The 22,574-nt window shown below is 42.5% G+C and overlaps 1 protein-coding gene across 1 annotated transcript; it reads right to left on the bottom strand.

Annotated features, from left to right (window-relative positions):
• Positions 1-3,422: 3,422 nt before the first annotated feature.
• On the bottom strand, positions 3,423-12,758 carry WSB1 (WD repeat and SOCS box containing 1). The gene is made up of 9 exons (XM_068415909.1): positions 12,616-12,758; positions 11,390-11,558; positions 10,160-10,428; positions 9,323-9,454; positions 8,826-8,926; positions 6,472-6,644; positions 5,969-6,082; positions 5,063-5,170; positions 3,423-4,558 (listed from the first exon to the last, which is right to left on the bottom strand). The coding sequence occupies exons 1-9, from the start codon at positions 12,653-12,655 to the stop codon at positions 4,399-4,401; spliced, it is 1,266 nt and encodes a 421-aa protein (XP_068272010.1). The 5' UTR covers positions 12,656-12,758; the 3' UTR covers positions 3,423-4,398.
• Positions 12,759-22,574: the final 9,816 nt, after the last annotated feature.

The following is a 22,574-nucleotide window of genomic DNA, read 5'->3' as shown; positions in this document are numbered from 1 at the left end:
ATTGACCGTATGCTGTAGATAAAGAGGGACAGGTAAATATAAAATAGTCAGTAGCAGGCCAGCCTCTATCAGTGTACCTTTTTTTTATAGAGAAAACAAACAGGATTACAATATTTCAGTTATTTTCTTGTTTGTATCTGTGGCAGCCACAAGAAGCTCTGGTTATAGACTAAGACCTAGGAGTGCTAGGTGTGGTACGAACATGGGGTGGGGAAGAAATCCAGAGACCATACAACTTGAAAAGCAGTGTTCTAAAACAAAAATATCTCAAAGTTGGCAGCATTTATGAAAGGAAATTTATTCTGGCTCATCTTGGACTCCTGATCACTTTTTCTTAATTTTCCTACAACTCTGTGTAATGCGTAGTGCGACAGAGCCATCATTCTTGCCTGTGCTTCTGCAGTATAAGCAAGCACAAATGAGCCAAATTTGTATTTGGAACCAGATCTCGGACTTTCCTTCAGCTCGGAGACATCTGAGTGTGCCAACGCAGGGCTCAAGGTGTAGGTGTCCTAGAAAAGAGAGTCACGTCTCGTGGTGACACTGAGGCTTTACTGTGCTCAGACAGAGGAATGGAGCAGATCAGTGAATACTCCACGTAGTCCAACATCCTGCCCCAATAGAAACATCTGTTCTGTATTGCTGCATGGGATTAATATTAACAATAAGAAACAAAAACCCACTCAACACTTCTAATACCAGTGCCCAGCCACAGAGTGAATGAGCAAATTCCTCCTCGGTGAAATTTCCGCTTTCTCTTGCCTGTTTTGGCTACCTCTGTCTATTGCTTTTGTGTCGCTCACATGCATTCCTTTTTAAAAGAGCTTCTGACCCAGCGATTCTCAATTATTTATTCGTGTCTATCTGTCTTCCTTTGCTTGATATTTCTGCTCCTGTCAGGAAATTTTGCAAGCTGTTGCATCATCCCTTTTTCCTGTTAATTGTCTTTGCTGCCTACCCTCGTAAGGATGTGCTGGCAATAGCTGGATAACGCAAGCAGCGTGTCAGCAGACTGCAGGCCTAGCTCTGCTTCCGGCTCCCCCCGCTCAGTTCCTGTCCACTTTGTTGACTCTAATACCCAGAGCACGCTTCAGTAGAGGACTGCAAAAGGGTTTATAGACATTAATTACACTCACCACAGAAACACTCACCACACAGAATGTTTCTAGATGGCTGTGAACAGACCTAAAACCAATTCTGCTCAGCCCCAGGTAACCAGCACGTCAACAACACGAAGGTGCTCCGTCACTCCGTTCCATTTTTCTCTTCAGGAGCTGTTTTTCACTAGCCCAGCCTACTGACAGCATGGTAACAACAGCAAAGCGTACTTCAGTCTACAAACCACTTCCATTCCGGAGGTGCAGTTTATTCCCTTCGCTCCTGACTGTACACTCAATGGTAATGGCCCCAGCAAATTTCCTGCATGTTGTTCCAAGGTTGTAGAATAATTATTTCCTTCATCAGGCAGAGCTGTTAAGTGCATACTTTAAAATCACAGCTGTCTGCATCCATCTGCTTCATCTTTGCTGATACAGAGATACTGGGAACCACTTGCTTTTTGGTTTGGGGTCTCTGATGGGAAGGGCTGCTGCTGCCTTGGGGCAAACTTCCCAGCAGAGAGTGCAGGACAGAGCACGCAGTGCTCGAGCTGATGTGAGCGACTGCATTTAGAGGGAGCACGTGCCTATAAATTAGGCAGAAAAACGTCATGCCTGGTTGCTGTTCCTTCACTCGTATCTGCATTCAAGTTGAGATGAGATGTTTGGGGGGGGGGTACAGAACTCGCCAGTTCTTCCTTCAACTGGACAATATACGAGAAGCCTTGTCTTAATGATACATATATTTAGAACAAAACGAGGGAATACTTGCTTCAATTAGGTGAAATGTTTTTATGAAAAATATTGTGCCAGGTGAGTGAGTCATTAAGTAGCATGGCGACACGCACGCTATTTCCTTGCAAGCTGGGTTTTGATTCCTGAGGAAGTTCTGTTCTGTTGGCTTTGTTTTGTAGTACTCCTTGGAAAGTGGAAAGTTGATTTATGGTGTTTGGAAACAGTGTTCAGGGAAATCTTCCTGGAAAGCAGGCCTGAGTGTCTGGGCTGAGCGTTCTAGGAGAGAAGATTGCTTGCTTGCTATTGGTGATTGTCTCTTATTGTCTCTTTTCTTTTATATACGTGTGAATAAAATAAGTTACATTGAAAATAGACTAAAATACCACATTACTTCTCTTGCTGAATCTGACATGCAGGTGTTGCCACTTGACAGTGGTGCAGCAATACAGACACAGAGCAGCAGGGCTATTTATAGTTTTTTCAGGCTAAGGCCTGCTGGGCTGCACTCAGGAGTTCTTTCTGCCTTGTCATAGACTCTTTGTACTTCACCCAAGAAAACAAGGACGTGATCAGGAAATACATCTGCCAGCGAGACCAGATAATTGAATAGGAAAGTGCCTCTGCAGTTCCAAGGCATTCTAGGCTCTTAAAATGCTAATGGTGTGTCTGAGAAGGAAAGAATTGATTTTGTTCTAGTTATTTAATATAGTAGTTAAGCTGGTGGAAGCCAGGAAGGGATTTAGCATTGTCCACACAAGAAGTAAAAAGATGCATTACTTGATCAAATGGGGTTGGGTGGAATGTCCCATTTTTGACAGATAAGCAGCAGTTGCACATCTTCCTTCCCTACTCACTTCAGTCTATGATTTGCAGCAAGTTCATGTACATGCAAAGGGAGTTACCAAAGGCTGCAAAGCCGTATGCCATCACTGGACCATTTTCACTGCCCTGGACATTTATCGATTAGGCTGTGATGATTCAGCATCTGGCCTTGTCCAGATGGACCCTGTGCTGGCTGCTTCCCTGGGCTTGGCTCCCTCAGCAAAGCTGCTGTGCTCTGAGAGGACTCGCAGCCCTTCTCATCCCTGTCACCCACGCAGGAACTGGGGCAGTTGGCAATTCTGCAGCACGGTTAATTTGTAACAAGCCACTGGCCCTGTGAGGAAAAGAATTTGGGTCTCCTGCTTGCAATTTGCAAAATCCCTACCTGCTGCATCATATCAATTATGTAATACTTGATATGACATTGATATATGTTTTGGCTTACTAAAATAGTACTCTGGCAGAGCGAGGGAGTAAAAAGCTATGCTCAGTGTATGCAGTCTTACAGCCTGTGGCCACCACGGATGTGTGCTGCAGTCAGAACGCCATTTCCTACATTCTGCACGATGCAGGAGCAGGGGAACACGTACATCGTGTATGCTTTGGCCCTTATAAAAGATTTTAAGATCCTGCTGTAGCTCTCCACAGTAAGTTTCACCAAGCTTAGCGTACTGTGGTCCTGAAAAGCAAAACTACAGAGAGTCTTGCAGTAGCAGATTCCCACTAGAACTGGTACATGCAGACAGAGTTCATAAATCAGTCACCAAATGCGGTATCAGGAAACTTTTATACAAGTTTTTAATAAAAAAATTCAACAAAAATATATATAATCAGGCATTTTATGCAATGCATACATTCTTTATATCTGCAGGTACAGATAAATAAGAGAAGGCAAAACCAAGTATTTTGCTTATCTTTGGCCATTAACCAATAATCACCCCCGAAGAGATATTATAGGGTTAAAGAATAATAAACTGAGTCTGTAAATGTCTCTCATTACAGACAAAGTATCAGGCAATAATACAGTAGTTGATTTTTAGAAATGTAAGGAAATATTTAACACTGCCCAATACTGACATTTAACCTGGTTTGCTGCTGTGGAATTTAAGGCCTTCTTTAGCTGACGCACAGGCAACGTTGCTGGGTTTACATTAGATATACTCCAGCCCCTACCTTAACCTAATTCCCTTCACCATACATTGCTCTAAAAAGCCAAGCTGAACCTCTTCATGGAATAAAACTAGCAGGAATTCTTATCTGTGGATCAGTTTCCTGAACCCCAACCAATGTACATACATACAGAGCAGTTAAGCTTCCATAAGTCAATATTTTTTCTAACTCAGTGTCCCAGAATAATAGCTGTCCTTCCACTTTACAGCACAGATGCATCTGATGGCTCTAACGAAGCAATATATACATGATACACATTTAAAATCATAAAAGCAATTTTTAAAGGTACATTGATAACATGTAGCAGCTTATGTCTATATATGTACATGTTTTCACAGTTATATTTTAGAAAATTGAGAACACCAGGAATACTTCTACCGTGTCTTCTATAAATATTAAAAATTTACCTGTCAGGCATTTTGACAAATAGTATTTAGGTTATCACTTTAAATAGCTCTTGAAAACCTGTAGAGTTTTAAGCTTAAAGGCTGTAAAGTTTGAGGATTCTTTGAAGTGTTTAGACAGTTTCAGCAGCTGGGCCACCTGCCAGTTTGACTTTTTTTTGTTTTTAAATTCAAATCTGGTAACAAAGGAACTCCACCACTTTTGATGGGATAGGCAAGTTCTTCACTTGGCTGGTGGGCATCACTCTTCTAATTGCCATGCGACACAGATGTTGGAGACTGGAAACTTGTCTTGGAGTGGCCCAGAAGTACACGCTGCCATCCTGTGTCCTGCACAAAGAAAAAAACCAAACAAAACACCCACCAGAATTATCCCACCTGAATGATTCCAGCTTAGTACAAATTCCCACACACATTGCGAGCTCGGGGGAACGTGCTCTGAGCTTCCCGTTGCTCAGTTCTAGCTGTTCCAGACTCATTTACGCTAGATGCCAGTTCTTCTTTTAAGCTATAGCAGCACAATAAGCAACTGCTGATTGCCTATGGGACAGGCCTGAGCAGATCTTGCAAGAGCTATTGAGTATACCACCTGGAAAAGAATAACTGCCCTTGATTATCTAATGGTCTTTTTCCAATCCATGTTTGTGGGCCTGTCTTTTATTTATTCTCAAAGATAAGAAATTCCAGGCATGTTTAAACAAATAGTACCAAAACCAAGTCAGAAGCATCAAGTTGCAAGTCACCCTTGAAGATTTTTATAACACTGAGCCACTGTTTTCAACCTTTTGTGTTACCTTAATATTTGGAGGTGGGGGGGAGAGAGTATATACTTGCCCTGCAGCTAGAACACTGCCATCAGTAGAAAAAGTGCAGCAGAGCCCATTGTTCAGAGGTGCAACTTGTACAGGGTACTCTTCATCAATTCTCCAGAATCTTACCATTCTGAAAAAGGAAGAACAAAGTAGTAAGTTATCAGTGTAGACATTTAATTCTGTCTGATATTTTCTCCGATGCTGCACAAGAAACTAATCTGAAACAGAGCTCAGGGGATTTTTACAAATATTTTACTATGCATGCAAGGTGTTTCAGATTTGTCCTGAAATGCTACAATGTCTTCATTCCTGATATATACCTTGATCTGTCCTTCTTTAACCATTTTAACTCTGCCAATTAAAAGATTGTCTAAATCTATAGTTCAGGTTATTGCTTTCTGCTGTTGAAGGCAATCTCTCTCTTAAGAGTCATATGCTAGGAAATCCCAACAATGCTTGTCTTAATTAAACAACCTAAAACTCTCCTGTCAATAGTTTAATACCCTTGCTGTCATCTTGAGAAAGCGTTCGTCGTATTCTTGAAATAGAATTCTTCAAGATACTATTTGCAGCGTTAGCAGAGGTTGAATATGAGATGACAGAATACTCTTCTTTTTACTTTGGAATCTGCTACTCTACAAGACTCACCTGCATTATTAACTCCATTTACATTTTTCACTGTTTACAACCCCTCTTTTTCTGTTTTCAGCTCTTACACGCTTAAGTTATTCAGATCATCTATTCTGTACACAACTAATTATTTCTACATTCAGAATGAACATTAACATATACCAGACAACTAATCTACTTTTACCAAGACCATTAAAAGTCATTTCTCAGTTAAAAAAAAAAAAAGCTGACTTAGTATTTAAAAGTTCATGTCATATGGGAAGAATTAGGAGTCTAACAAACCTTTCCTCATACTTACTTATCATCAGCAATGCTTGCAATATGTAGTCCATCGTGACTAAAAGATACTGATCTGACCCAGCGGTCATTTGCACCTCCAGCAAATATTGGAGTAGGAGGGGGAAACAGATGCCTGGAGATAGAGAGACACTTAGCCAACAGCATAATGTTTAAGAACTATGGAAGTGTTTCCTTCAGCCATGGCTAGCAAAGCTGAGGGGAAAAAGAATGAATTGGACGTTTAAAACTATGAAATCAGGAGTGGAGACTGAGCTACTGTATCTTTTGTAGTATTGAACACCTCAGCTGTGTTGCAGATGCTTAAATTAGTACACATTAGAGCATCAGTGCTTTAAATTCTTAGATAGAAGAATAATCTCCACTGCTCTGCCACCTTAGAATTTCCACCAGCCACTGCTAAGACTTCCAAGTCTAATTATCAGTTAAATACACAAACCCACTAATTTTCAGTAGTCATCTTCACTCTAGGAGGAAGTTTCCTGCTCTGACTACTTTACTTACCCAAATTCCATAAGAATAACTCCAGTATGTGGATCCCAGACATAGACTCGAGTATCATAAGATGCAGTAGCCAGTAAAGCTCCATCAGGAGAAAACTCACAAGCTACAACATCGTTGTGATGTCCTTCAAGTTTTCGTATCATGGAGTATTTATCCATATCCCAGAGAAAAACCTGCAATTAAAGAAGCTAATGTTATAGCTCTGCTCAGAGAGGCAATGAAGCATTTACTTTTTTTTTTTTAAGTATAGCTGCTAGTCTTATTTAGGATTATATTAAAATCAGGCATTCTGAATTACTACAATTAAGAAATATGCTCAGTGTCATACTCAGATTAAAATCAAGTTTTTTAAAAATAATTAAAGCAGACATGCAAGTTCTAACTCAAGTTTGTTAAATGTTATTAACAAAATAAGCCAAAATATAAGATAAAGGCAACACAATTTAACCATGTAGCTTACTGAAATTCATGTATTACAAAACTATTTTATTAAAATATGCAGAAATAAATAGGGTTAAACTCTACAGTCCCCTCTTTTCAGTAACTACCAAAATTTTAAGAAATATACAGACAGAAAACGTAAGGTTAACATATTGTTACTCCAGTGGCATCCCTTTGAGTTTAAGATCACTTGTTTACAATTGGCTTGGATCACCAACGTCAGCCTAGGAAGAGAAACAGATACTGCAAGCAAAAAGAATTTTCACAGCCAAAAGTTATGTCTTTGGCAAAATAACAGGGAAGTCTAACCACATTATTAGAAAGAATTTATGCATTTTAAATCAAGTCAACAGTAAAAAACAACATTAATATTACAATTTAAGCAGCTAATTGCATATTGTATTATAAAAATTGGTAAAAGATTATAGTATTCTGGGATTTTACATGCAGTTGTACATGATATATATTATCAAAATAAAGATTCTGCAGAATTACTTAATAGGAACAATCTATGCACTGCAGCGTAATTTTACAGAAAATGTAAGTATTTAGCTTAAGATGTTATGTCCCTAAAAGAGCTCATTAGGATCCTTGATTTTTTTTTTTTCCCCTGACTCAGTTTTACTGCACAGATTAAATACTGACATCTTGGATAAATTTATGTTTGACCAAAGCAAACATAGCCTTAGTGCCTCACGTACTTCCTAAACCTGCACCATTTTACAATCAGTTATAAACGTGTTGACCAACTTCTCCAAGGAGACCCCAACATTCCATAAAACTGGAAACTTAAGTTTTAGGAGTCAGTATGTTTCACTGCTGTGAAAATTATTAAAAAAAAAAAAAAAGAAAGAAAGAAAGCAGAAAGTGGACATCAACCAGCACCTGCGTACGTACAGTACACCTTGCGGCCGAATGCAAGGTTACTTCATCCTATGGTAAAGCTCGCCCCCAGCCTGGTAGCCAGAGATGCCACTCTTTCTGCCCAGCTAACACCATTGTGCTCCTGTGTGAGTGGTGCCAGCTTAACCTCAATCACACCAATATTGCTGCCACCACCTGTGACAGGGAAAGCAAGAAGCTTATGGAAAACACACAGCCTAAACATAGCAATGTATACATCCACATCTGCTCTAGTTAAAGAAAAAACAAAACCCAGACCTCAGCTATTCTCTAGCAAATTGGCACTGATAATTTGAAGTATAAAATGCATTTGAACAGTCATCCATATAAAGTGGTATCCAATGACTGAACTGTGCTTTTTTCACTCAGCATGACTAGGCTTCATTAAACTACCTGCCAAGCCCCTGTAACTAGGCTGAATTCCCCTTTCTCTTTTATCCTAATTCTCAGTGCCCAGAAAAGCAGCTTATGGCATATGTGCTTTACCTGCACTGCTTTCAGTTCTCTAGCAGGGCACTGGAATACCGATGAAAACAAAACCAGTCTGCTGGTCTTCCTTCTAGATCTTTTAGACACGACTGCCATTTGTATTGGAAAACATGTAGAAACATTTTTTTGTTCAGCAGGAGATATCATGACTGGCTCAGACTTTGAAAAGTCCTTTTCATTGAGCAGGAAATAGAAAGGATAAAATCAATAACAAAATAGTTTTATGCATTAATCTAAGCATCTTTTAACACTGGAAGCTTTTGGTTTATCCTATGAACATGTGCAGATGTGTGGAACTTTCTCAAAAAATGCTTACAGTTTCTTCAACTAAAAGCAGTGCAAGTTCAATTCATAAATCAGTGTCTCAATGCACCATTTGCTAGTTTAATTTCATGCACTTTTACATCATCATAAAACATTAGGAGTTCATGACACCAAGCACAAGCTTAATGTTACTTAGATTTTAAATGATTATGCACACAATTCAGTAGATTTAATGAACAAGAAACTCTGACACATACTGCTTTACTAGCTCCCACAGAACAGAGAATAGAGGAGTCTGGAGAGAACGCACAACCATATACCCAGTTCTGATGTCCTCTCAGCACTTTCATCATATTGCCTAAAAAGAAAGACATGCCTGTAAGAATTTATTAAATATTACAACTGCAAATTGAAAAGCTCTTCCAAATTATTTCTTGATAAAATTTTATACTATTTTTCCAAACAACATCTTGCAGAGTCATTCTCCACAGAAATAAAACTTCTGTCATGCAGCCTCTAAATCCTATGTCCCTGTTCAAAAAGGTCACTTCATGCACTCTTTTAACTTAACCCAATACCACCTTATACCTTTAGGGTAGAGATGGATAAAGAATTTCAAGAGAGCATATAGAGTGAGTGACTAATAGAAAAATTAATTTTTTAAGAAATCCTGACCTGAGTTTATAGCAATAAAAGAGGAGAGTACGTGGATATTTCTCCTCTGTATTACAGCAGATAAACTTAAAATGCATACCATCATCTTTCAGGTCCCACACTCTCAGTGTTTTGTCTCTGGACGCAGACACTAAAATCAGGCTGCCATCTGGGGCAAAGGTTAAATCTCTGATAACTTCGGTATGGTCCATCAGGTTAAGGAGGAGTTTTCCTGTTACACGAAAACACAATTTAAAATGGAAGACTGTGCTTTTATTCAGCTCAAATGCTTTATGGATACAAATACAGAATACAAAATTACAGCACGTAAAGCCAGATTTTCTTTGTAGAAATGCTCCCTACAGTCAGAAGCATGTGTATCCTTTTAGGCTCTTCTGTATTGAGAGGCAATTTCCTGAAACACTAGAAAATCTATACACTAAAACCATATGCCTCAGAAATGAGGCAAGACTTGTCTTTGGATAGACATCTCTGTTCTAAGCTTAAATTTACAAGAGAACAACAAATAACTCAGTAGTCACTAGTTTCATTTTTTTTAAAGCTGAGTAGTTCTCTCCCAACCTAGCAGCTGTGCTACCAGCTAAATTGAGATTCCCTGATTTCAGATTCAGTCTCTTTATCATTTGAACAATTATTTACTTCCAAAAAAAAATAGTCAATCACATAGTGAACAATTTTGCAGCAACAAGGCTTCATCTTCCATCATTTACATCTCAAAGCATGACCTGAGTCTGTTCCTTCCTCTAGCAGTATCTGATCACTTCTAGTTGCAGTTCATGCTTTTTTTAGATTACTTAATTTGTATTCAAGGTTCAGTTCCTAAGTAAAACTCTGTAAGCAAGTCATTCTGTGTATTAATGATGTTACTACTGCATAAAGTGACAGTGAGGCGCCAACCTCCTCTCACATACTCTACCTGTGTACACATCCCATATCTTGATGCGCCCGTTGTTCAAGCCTGTTGCAAGCAGAAGCTGGTCTTGCCCAAATTTGAAACGGTGCCATTCGATATTCACGCAGCGGCTCTGCCTCTCGGGCACCGACGACCCAAAAGCAAGGCTCCAGACGATGTCGCCGCAGTCTATGATATGTTCACAAGGCTTGTTTTTCTGGCCACTGTCGCTATTCTGCCTCGCAAGTCTTGTACTGACAGAATTTGCAGCATTCTTTGTGCCATGCAACAAGCTGCAAAACAAACAAAATAGAAAAATACAGCATAAAGTATTTGAAAAATAGAACAAAAAGGTCTTTAAGACGTAGTGAAATCTGAGTTGCCATAACGTACATTTTGGAGGCCCATAATGATGCATTTTTACTTTCAAATTATAAAAGCAGCTTTTTCTTATAACTGTCAAAACTTACTAACACCTGGAAACCTTCTTACACAATATAATGCTAATACTTTTGTGCACATTTTTTCCTCTGTGGAGAGCAATACATTAACTTAACCCACTGTGGAAAACATTTTTAAAGCATTTACAGAAAAATGAGTTGCAAAAATTTCAAAGATTCTCTGCTAAATGAGCAAGAGGTTCCCTGCAATTCACCTACGTGCGTTAAATAGTGGGAAGAGATACTGAGGCCAGTATACGAAAACTCACCACCAGAAAGAGGAAAAAAAAAAAAAAGGGGAGGGAGGAGAGATTTGCTGTGAGGGGAAATGTAACCAGCTACAAAAAGGCAACTGCTACTTACTAACTTCATTAAAATGCAACCTGAGAGTGAAAATACAATGTGTCTTTTGGAACTTAACTTGCACTCTAGTAAGAATCCGGAAAGAGGTTCGCCTTTAAGTAAATTCCTAAAAGGTAAAACCAAGTAGCTTTCTGATAGGAAATTTAAAAGTCCAGATCTACCTAGGTCTTTACATTTCCTTTTCATTCTAACCTCCTCTGATTTTAAAGCATCTGAATCACTTAATAGATCACTCCTCCGTAGCCTTTGCAAGGTTGCAATACGGTTGTTTCTCTCGCTGGCCACAGAGGAAGAGATCAAACAATAGCTGTTAGTTTAAAGAAACAGTTTTTCCCAAAGACGTCAAAGCCTAAAAAGCCAATACATGCGTTTTAATCTATTAAAAGTTATCTCCTATTTTGAAATTCTTAAGTTTTTCAGATGAATTAAAAGCCATACGGTTTTGTCTTACAAGTTATTAAGGCACTGAGCCCAGGGAACCAGCTTCACTATGCGATGCCCTTGTGACCAAGCAAAGTAAGATCCATCGGGAGCAAATGCAACGGTCCAGTTTTCACGTCCACACTTCTTGTCAAAAGGAGAAGTTGGGGCTAAGAGTTCTCCTACAGTGCGTGATCGTGCTAAAAAGAAAACAAAGAGGAAATTCCATTTTTTAGAAAAAGCCGGCGTATTTTAAAAGATTACAAGAGAACCAGGCAATATGTTAATTATTTTGCTTTTATTGCATGATATTTGAAGTAATTGGGGAAGGGGTCTCATTGTCACTGTATAACTGATCAACAAACTAAGCCTCAGCTGCAAAAGAGACTGAGTCACTAAAGAGAAACAGTTTAGTGTTAAAACGTTCTCTTTGTCACGTAAGTAATAAATTAAAAATTTACTGAAAACAGCTATTACTTCAATTACTCTAACTATAGCTCTTGAGATAGCAGTAGAACTATGCTCCAACTTGATCTAATACTTCAGAGTTTAGCAAATAAGATGCCTAGCAATGATTTTTTTTTTTTTTAACCTTTAAAGAAAAATGTGAGTGCACTTGCACACTTAATTCCCTGCCCTGCTCCGGCCCCGGGGCCCCTCGCCAGCAGGCCCTGCCGCCGCCCTGCGCTGCCAGCCGGGCAGCACCCACTTGCTTTTACATCTGGGAAGAAAGGGTCGGTGGCTGCGAGAGGAACGATGTTTCTGCCCGTTAACAGAAGGAAGCGGCTTCAGCCGAAGGGAGCCTCTCTGAACAACGCGTCTGGGTCCAAGCGGGCTGGGTAACCGGCAGCCATCCCGCTCCCAAACCCAGGAGGACGGAGGCGGGTTTCTCCCCCCAGGGAAAGCTGCCGCTGCTGCGTGTGAGGAAAGGGGAAGGCAAGCGGGCGAGGGGAAGGCACTGGCGTCCTGCCGCGGCCCCCGCCGCTCCCCGCCCGCAGAGCCTGGGGCTCCCGCAGAGCCCGCAGCCGGGAGGCCAGCAGCACCTCCGCCACCCCGAAAGGCCGAGCGCGGAACCAGCCCCGCTCACGGAGCCGCTGAACCCGCTCACGGAGCTGCTGAACCCGCTCACGGAGCCGCTGAGCCCGCTCACGGACGGCCTTAACCCCACCCGCGCCCCGCAGCGGCCGCCCTCCCGGCCCGGCCGCCCCAGGCCCGCGCCCAGCCAGCCCCGCTCCCCCGGCCGCGCCCGCCCCTCACCGATGAGCTTCTCGTTAACACTCGGGGGAAAGCTGGCCATCTACGGGGCCGCCCTTCGCACCGCTCGGGACCTGCAACGCAGCGAGACCCGCCGCTCGCCGGGGACGCAGGGACTGGGACAAAATGGCGGCGGCGGCGCGGGGTGTAGCGCGGGGCGGGCGGGGGACGCGCCCTGCTCGCTCCTCCCGCCGGGCCGCCGGGCGGGGCGGCCGCCTCCCCGTGCGCTGGCTCCTCGCCTGCCCCGCCGCCCTCCCGCCGTTAGTCCGGTGTCTGTTCCTCGGCCGTGCCGTTGCTCTCGCCCCGTTTTGCAGCCGTACGCCTCCTCGCTGCGCCGCAGCGCTCTGCCTCTCACCGTCAGCACGGCCCCGGCGCCTCGTCCTCTCCGCCCGCGCTGGCCGGGCATCGCCTTGGCTCTCCCTGCCCTGTGGAGCTCGGCCCCATCCACCCTGCAAAATCCAGCGTTATGGTCCTGGAGATGGTCAAAACACACCTGTAAAATACCCTCCGGAACATGCTTAAAATACACCCCACTCCTGTAGTGTCCAGGGGAAAAAGGGTACACGGCGACGTGGTAGCAAGGCTTGGGCTGCGGTGCCATCCTGGCAGGGTCTGCAGCTACAGCCCATTTTAGCAACGTCTTTAAATCCCATTTATGCCAAAAGATGAGTCACTTTTTAACTATACTAAGGGACTAAATCTGTAGTGACTTGGTTCCCTCAAAACATGGGGGTTCACACTACAGATAACAGTAGCAACTGCCCCAATATTACAATTAAAAGGCTTTTTATAGCTGCTGTTGTTGGGATGTACTGATGAGGTTGTGTTGATAAACTGCAGAGTCCTCAAATGGGATAAGAAATGTTCTTACGTTGCTTAAATGCCCAGCCAGCAGCAGTTAACATTCCTGCCGCAGTGAGTTAGATAGAGGTTGTCTCCATTATCTTTTAAGCCAGGTTGTGACATCCTTGATGTCTGTTTGACCATGGGACTACAAGGCAACGTGTAGACCAAAAAATACGTGAAAGCTTATTATGAGTGCATTGCGGAATGGGCGTAGGACAGTGACGTGTACTTGAGTTCATCTTCCCTAACCAGGGGCTGGAAGACTCTTGGAAGTTTTCTGCTCTTTGATGTTTCTTTCTAAACGTGTATAGTTCAGCATCAAAATCCAGCAAGATCTGGTTTATGATAAAGTTTTGAATTTACTGTTAAAGTTGATAGAGTTGTCCATAAACAACTTGGAGAAAGAGACCTTGAGGCCACCTCATTCTCTGCGTGATTTTGTATTAACATCTGTGTATTCCCCTATCTCCTTCCCTTCCTTTTCCTCCTTTTTTCTCCTTTTGCATATCTAAGTTCTGCCCCTCTTCTAGACTAGGTGACTCTTCCTTGCTCTCTCTTTGGACTCCAGAAAAGCACATAACAGGATAATTAATTGCAGATAATAAGTATGATTTCATTCCGAAGTGGTGGCCTAGCTGGTAGATGCACTGAAATAGCTGTATGGATTAGCTATTCAGCTGTAGCAACATCCAGAAATTACCCTTATGTAAGCAAGGCCAGCAAAGCATTTTTTGAATCATGTACTGAGACAATGTCAAAGAAAGGAGCAGGAAGAAGTTTTGAATATGTTTGGTGATCCAAACACTAGCACGGATTAACGCTGGTTTGTATAAACTCTCTTAGCACATCATAGCACTAATATGATGCAGTACTTTTTAGCAGCATAATCCTGTTCCTGCTCTATCAATCCTCTGCAGGTGTAAAGCCCTAAGCAGCTATCTTCACCTAATCCCTCAACAACTTCTTATAACAAGGCAGATTTGTAGCCAGTGAACATTGTGAAATGCTGCTTTGGAGTTACTCATAGGTTGTGAATGTTTGAACCAGGCCATCTCATAGCTGAGGTAACTCGCTTTGTCAGATTTCTCCCGAGGGTCTGAGCCTCACGTAGAGCCAGCATAAGGCTGGGTTCTGTTTGCTTACCTTGCGGGGCTGTTACAGCCCGGGAAAGAGAGCCCTTGAGTTACACAGCTTTGTAGGAGTGTTACTATGTTGCTGCCTTTCTTGCTAGTTGTTTTTTTTTTTTTTTAAAAAAAAAGCAAAGTATTTGGCAATTTATTATTTCTTTAGGTCTCTATTTCTGTAAGTACCGCTCCAATAGTTGGTCTTTCTTCCTCAGTGTGCTTCTGCTCATTAAGGTAATAGATTTGAGGGCTGGAAGAGATGATTAGCTCATTTAGTTGGTCTTTGTATAACAGAGGAATATAATTTAATCTAATTTAATGCACCTTCAAGCAGTGAGGATTTCCAGCAGTTACACTGTTGTTCAGCCTTTACAACACTGGAGTCCAAATGCCAATCCCAGCCCACGTTCTGTGTGTTATGGACACAAAGGCAAATTGTGATACGTAAATTCCCCGGTTTTTGCAAGCTTATTAGAAATTGTTTGGTGTCACACGCTGTCCTGGAGACCTTCTCTTTTCATGCCTGGCTGGAAGGGCTGATGTCTTGTGTCTGAAGCCAGAGTAGGAGAGGTGGAAAGCTGGGTTCTGTCTGCAAGCTGCCAGCTCAGCCATTCTGGTCAGTAAAGCATGTCTTTCTAAAATTCAGTCAAAAGTTGAGGAGATAAAGAATCCACACTTTCCTTTCTCGGCACCCTTGTCATGTTGATTTTCCTTGTAAGGGAACCACAGTGGATGATTTTTTGGATGATTTTTACTGTGCTTCACTGGTGAGGCACGGCTGTGGAATCAAGGGTGGCACCAGGCTGCATACCCCGCAGTCACATGCCGCAAGGCTGCGCGGGTGACTCAAGGCTGATTTATGTGTTTTCCATTATCTTCCTTTATGGATGCAGCTGCCAAGTCTGCACAGTGCTGTTCAGCTGGGAAGCTAATAAACTCAGTGCCATCTTTCTCCATCAAAACTTTACACACTGCAGTAAGCTTTCACAAATGAAAGGGCTTTTGTTGTCTGCCTGTCTTAGAAATACTTTCCAAGATCCCGGTTACGGAGCTTTTCCCCTGGCTGCTGAAGCACCAGGATCTGCTTATTTCACATTCTTGTATTCTGACGTGGTGAATCTAGTTATACCCATTTCATTTGTTTTTTCTTCTCTGATTTTTTTAACCAGTTTGTGATTTTATGTTTCTTAATCAGCTTTGCTGAAGTCTTTTTGACTCAGTCAGTCATTAGACTGGACTAGGAAGGCCGTCTGAAATTAGTGTGTATCCCAAGTGTGCTGCTTTTATACACATTGGTTTTGGTGCTGTTTTTTCTTTGTATCCCTTTGTAATATTATCGGAGGTTTGTAAAATGAGCCTAGGTGTTTGCCACACGCATTTGCTGTCTTCTGACTACTTGCAAGACTCTCAGCAGTGTGCTTGCTGTGCTTCATTTCCATTGCTATGGCTTCCTGCTGGAAGGCTTCCACCACTGACAGGCTGTTCGTTCCGGTTTATGAATCCTAGTACAGATCAGCAGTGAATTTAGATCACAGTTTCTGTCCAAGTTCTACTTATTGTGCAGTTCCCCATTCAGCTTGCACAAGCCATCCCAACAAGGTTATTCTGTTCAGGGACCACCAAGGCTATCGGTTTCTGTTAGTTGTGGTTGTTTGCGTTGTACAGACAGACCTCTGGAAGTTAGATCAGCACAGTAAATATAAAATATATAGCAAAGCACTAGAAAAGCCCATGGTGCTTTTTCAGGCCCATAAGTTATGTCCCCCCTCTTCACAGCTGTCATTCTATAAAGCACTCCTGACAGATGATAGGTAAGGGAACAATTAAGGCAAGTTACACTACGACCACAGTAGCTGACCTGTGCAATAGTGCATGCATCTTGGTGGTTTGGCTATCATTAAATTACACTATGGCAGTATTTGCCCCTCGCAGTCTCTCCCTGCCACCCTTGCTATAGTGTATTCCTTGCCGTGAGATGCTGCTGTGACTGGCACAGCTTCAGCTGTTACTTCATTTCATGTACATGGTGTTATTTGCCTGGTGTAATAACAAGTAATATTGGCACAGTTCAGCTGCTTAGTGTGGGACTTGTGGCCCTGAAGAGTTTGCAGTCTAAATGGACAAGACAAACAATGGCTGGGAGGGGAAGCAGGGAGATGAGGCCGCTTTCTCAGGGTCATCGTGGAGCAGCCAGGAACATAATATTCTGATTTTCCCACAGGCACCTCACGCACTAGATGAGACTGCCTCCCTTGTTGTAATTCTGAGCTGTCATTTCTCTGTTCCCTTCTCCCCCACTGCCCTGTAGCTTATTCACCATCACTTATCACGAAAATTAGAATTTGTTTTCTGTAGATGGTCATAAATTGATGCACATCTAGTACCTAAGGGGTTAATCTGTAAAGGTCTCCTGAAAGAGTGTGCTGTGGAAAAGTTGCACGGATGGAATATCAGAGATAGAGTGCAGTAATTTCTCTGCATTCCTTTGGTCTCTTTGGGATTTTATAATTCTTGGACCACATCTTCGGGTATAATAAATAGAGCAGATGGCTTAGTGTGTGTGGTGACTTCAGCGCTTTTGTGATGAGTAGCTGCACTGGAATAAGGGAGACAGAGGTTTGGGTTTATTCCTTTTAGGTTCAAAAACATTCCTCCTTTGTAAGCTAGCCATGGGTACGTTGTAAGAGAGCTGCTTTCAGAAACATCTGTGCTAAATTTACCCACTGAAGTTACAGGAGCTGTTATCTCAGATGGCTGAAGGACATGCTGCGGGTTTTGAACTTGAACTGTCCTAAACAAAGATAGTAGAAAAGGGTCCCTCTATCATGGAGAAAGCAAGTCAGCCTCGCTCGAGTTCCCTGTATCCACACCCTACTACGTGTAAGTAATCTCAAGTATCACTGACCTCTACCACACAGCTATTTCACTTCTTTAAAAAATCCTTTCTAAAACATACTAGTTTTATGTGTTCCCTTCAGCCTGTGTTTTCTCTGAACTCAGCTCCAATAACTCCCATTTGTCTGAAGGCGGTGGGGCTCCTCGCAGGAGGAGCGTGGGGCCTGGCAGGCGCAGGCACTCGCTCTGCAGGGTTTCCCAGTGATTTGAAATGACATTCTTTGCCACTGTGCAGTGAAAGATGTTACTGAGTTGTTTTGTATTTCTTTGGCTTCAATTCTCTCACTCTGCTCTGTAATTATATCTGATTATTTACAATGGCGCAAAACACCAAGTGTCTCATTATAACCAGGATTAAAACCGTTCTAATTGGCTCATTAAAATCAGAGAGGATACAAGGCCTCGTGGCCAAAGCACGGGATGTAGAATCAGAAGCGCTAGCTTATCTTCCTAACTTTGCTACCTGCTTCCTAGGTGAATTTGGATAAGTCATTAAGCCCAGACTTAAACCAAACTGAAATACAACCAGCTCAGTTCAGGAATGGTAACACAGAGATGCCAAGTCTTATGAGAACTGCAAAATATTACAATTGAATATTCAATTATTTTGTGGATCAGTTTCTTTTCTGCCCTGGAGATTTAGAAGCCTCCTACATCCAAGCAAAAAAATGTACCATGAGGGAATAATATAAATTAAGGCAGAGGTGTTAAATGATAGAAGATCAGGCCTGCTGACGTACTGGTACTCGTGCCGGGTGACTTCAGCAATCACCATGCGCCATGTGACTGAGCGCAGGGACACTCCTCGACACTCCTGCCAATGCTCGATAGGGTTTGAGCAAAGGTCTAGTCCTGGCCTGCTTCCTGTTGAAAGCACATAAAAGAGATTCAAAGCTTCAGCACAGGCCTCTTCTCTCCTGCCATCTCCTCCCGCCACGAAGCAGCCGAGGCAGGCAGCCCAGAAGCTGTTGCAGAGATGATGCCTCTTGGCCCCCCTTGCCTTTGCCAGCACAGCTGCAGGCTCCAGGCAGACGTGGCTTAGCTCTTGTCTGGCTGCTGAGAGCTATACTTCAGTCCCCTCCGTTTTTTGTTCATTTTGCAAACTTGCTCCCCTTCCCTCCCCAAGATGCCAGATTCCTAATTTGACTTTCGTCTTCAGGACACCACGGTCTGGCTGGCAGCGCTGATCTAGCAGCTCCCAGCACACCAGTGCTGTCAGGTGGGACGGACCCAGCGTGTGAGCACATTCATTTCACGATGCACTTCATGCGTTAGCCGAAAAGGGCTGGGACTGGGGAGCTGATGTGAGACCAAAGGAATGTCAGAACAGCCACATAACAAGTCAGGATAAGGGCTATGTCCTGGCCGGCTCCGAGTGTAACAGATAACAAGATAGCAGGGACTACTCTGAATGTTCCCATCCCATTGTGACCCATACACTTTTGTTTAAATGTGAAATAGCCTTCTTTTTTTAAAAAAATATCTGATCCAAGGCAGAAACGTACAGTGATTTATGCTAACTTAGGAGGTAGTTGGTAATAAACTGCTGCACATGTTTACAATGGGAAGAATATTTTTTGCTTTTTATGAAATCTGTGTCTTGGCATTGGGCTAGCAGGATTATGCAAACAGAGGGAGAATCAGATGCATGAAGGGTGTCATCGTAAATGTCAATAAATTGTCTATAGATTCAATTTATGGAAAAGCAAGTTGAGTTTGATAGGAAAAATGAAAGGGTTAGACTACCTGCATTCTGTAAAGCAGATCAATAAAAGAATAAGAACAGAAGAAGTCAGCGTGTTGGGGAATTACCAGGCTGTGTGTGACAGCTTCTGCCTGGGAACAGATGAGGCTGCATTCCTGCTGTGGCCGAGTTGGGAAAGAGCAGGTTGCTTATAGATAAAGAGTGTTTGCTCCCAGATTAGAGATGGGCCTGAGCTGATGTGGGACTGAGCTTGAAAATATTTGGGTGGTTTGTGTCCAGGCCTGTTGCTACAGGGAACATATGCAGAGGGCTACAGAAAAGGTGAAGAATTTGAGAGAAATGGAGGTTCTTTGAGGCTGGAGGTTGGACACAATAATTTCTGAAGATCTCTTCTTGTCCCCATTTTTGATGGGTTGTAAAAATGTTGGAAATAGGTATAAGAGTGAGGGGAGACAATGGGAACTCGCTTATTTGCAGTGCAGCGTTTTATGTTACACTGAGAATGTGTGCCTGTGTTTGCCCAGTGTATACAGAGTAAGAGTGGTGTAAAGGAGTCTTAAAGTAAATATTAGAATATGAACTTGAATAAATAGTAGTGTAAAGACAGATATTAAGGCAAACAAAAGTAATGCCCTAAACCCAAAGCATACCTCTCATTGCTTTTGGGAAAATTCCCACGAACACATCTGCAGCTCAGAGGGCAGAGTTTCTCCAGGCAGGTGTATTCAGAATAAAATACAGGTGTGGTTAGTAAAGGTAACTAGTGACATTTGAGTACGAGTGAGTATTGGTTACATCACTGACTCAGAACTCACATTACTAATAGACACAATCTGGAATCAAAGCATGACAGGGGAAGAAGAAGGAAGAACAGGTTAGGGGAACAAGAATTGGTCAAGATTAGAAAAACAAGATTTTGTGTAAAAGCTGGCAATTATTTGGGAGATTTTATTACCAAACATGACCCTGGTATCTTATTGTAACTTTTTTGCAAGAGATTGTTACTCATTTTCACAGTAGAGGAATGTCCAGCAGTGCATCTCTCTGTGTCTTTGCAGTCTGAAGAGAAAGCCATAAGGAGAGGTGTATTGAAGAACTGGGGTAATGTTTAAAAGCTGAAGAAAAAAGAAGGAAGGACATATAAGCAGCAAAGAGTTCGAGCAAATGAGCAAAGGTCCGTTAATAACCAGCAGTAGAAACAGTGTTTAGGAAGTATTTAGGAAAGATTTAGTTCCTTTCATAGGAATGGGTTAACAGGGCTTCCCTCTCCCTGTACGTTTTGTCCTTTCTTGCACACATCGCATTCTGCAGGGTGCCTGAGGAGCTCTTGGCCTGGAAAAAGCCAGTGTGTGGTAACACCACTTCTACAGACACGCAGTAGTGCAGTGTTGAGAAAAGCCAGCCGTGTCGAGCCTTTCGGTAACGTCAGCTTCTTCAGCTCTTCCTTCCCCACCAGATTTCTGTTCGCTTTATCCAAATTTCTGTAGTGTGGCAGTTGAGCAGGGTCATTTGACAGCTTAGCTGGATCTGTGCGATCCGAGTGCTAGTCTGCAGTTTTCTGTGATTGTGAGTAAAACAACCTGGGAAGTAGACATAGTTAAAACACTGCAGGCTGGTACTGCCAGCAGAGCTGTAATCACGTAAAAGTGCCTTATGTGAGCACAGCCCATTGCTGTAAATTAAAGGAATAAGCCATAGCGATACAAACACAGCTATCCCGTTTGACTGCCTCCCCACTGCAGGCTTGGGTTCATTATATCTATTTCTAAACAGACCCAGATGCAGAGGCACCAGAACTGTGACTGGTGTAATTTACCTCCTGCATTACTTTTTTCTGCGCTGCAGCATCGCGTCTGGCTCTCTGATCAGCCAGACAGGTCACTCCTGTGAATGTGATAGCCTTTAGGGGAAGGACCTGCTCTCTGCATGAAGGTAATTGCAGGTTATTTGTGAGATTCCTTCCGTGTGGTACTTCCTGAAGGCCTGGCACAGAAATCCAGTTTTGTAATTTGAGTCCTAAATAGTGGCTGGATGTAATTATGTGCTCCATTATTCCAGCAGCCTCGTAGCATGAAAAGTAAAAGCTCCGTGTTGCCATTAGCACTGAAAATACACAAGTCGGTACATGATAACTGTCTTGCACAAGCAGCATAGTGAGCAGTGTGTACACAGGTATGACTTCGAGTAACTAGTGTCTATGTTCTACTGTTATGAATGTTTCATCTTTTCAGGTTGCACGGAAGGGATTTCTTTTTAATCTGTATTTGTGCAGCACCTAATATAAAGGGGTCTCAGTTTCCGTGGGAGTCCTTACAAGCTACTGGAGTGCAAACAGCACGTTGTATAGTAAAGAGCTGTGTTACACAACTCTGTGTGAGGGTGATAAAGCCGCCACGTGGAGGCTGGGCAGACTTACTCACGCCCAATTTATGTCTGGGCAGCTTCTAATCTTTAAACTGCAATTAGGATCTCTTCCATGCTAGTGTGATAAAGCCTTCTATCTCACAAGACAGCTCAATCAATGCCCTTGTGGTCTGTATTTGAAGGTGGTACTACTACGACTCTGTCAAGAAAGGGTGCAATTTTTTTTTTTTTAACTTGGATCAATGTGCCAGTGAAAGTCCTGGTAAAGATACGGCTATGCAGCTGTACAAGTGCACAGGACTGCATAATATTTTTGCTTTTCAGAACAGAGATAGACTTTTATAGCAGTGTAACTGTTCGTGTATCTGTAAGGAAAAGATGAATTGACCACTTCAATTCTGCCAGTCTAACACAGCAAAATATTTTAAGTGCAATTCCATTACAGGATTAAGCTGGGGGAAGCTCGTGTGCTTTATAGGTGTAACCTTGTCCTTTCCTTTCTTACTGAGCTAGGAAGTATTTTCCCCTCTTGCCTTCTCTCTCCTTTCTTCTGGAGCTGGCTTTTCCTGTCATACTACATACTCGCGAAAGAGCTTGGCATTTTTCCCTGCCCTTTGCAGCTTTGGAATGTTTTCTTCCTGTTTCTCAATCCCTGTTACGACTGCAAGTAAGGCAGAGGTGGTGTCTTTGTTTCACTGCTGCTTTTAAGTCACATGATGATATTTAGGAAATCTGTGGACCTGCAGTACTGCAAGATTACACCCATAATGAGAAAAAGATTACAAAAATGCAGAATGGGTTAATGAGTGCCCAGATCCTTAAAGGGTCAGGTTCAAGTTTAGGGCAACAATAGCTACTACTGGCCAGCAGTTTGATTCTCCAACATTAAAAAAAAGAAAGACTGGCCCTGTGTTTGGGCAGGGAGTTTACCAAGGAAATGCAAATGTAAACCTGGTGTTCCTAAGAGGGCCATGGCTCTGGGGTCCTTCGCAGTGCCGCGTATGCTGCTGCTTTAGGGATTAAAAATA

This window comes from Nyctibius grandis, chromosome 18, assembly GCF_013368605.1.
Source record: "Nyctibius grandis isolate bNycGra1 chromosome 18, bNycGra1.pri, whole genome shotgun sequence".
Classification (NCBI taxonomy): domain Eukaryota; kingdom Metazoa; phylum Chordata; class Aves; order Nyctibiiformes; family Nyctibiidae; genus Nyctibius; species Nyctibius grandis.
This window is presented reverse-complemented; position numbering and strand designations above follow the sequence as displayed.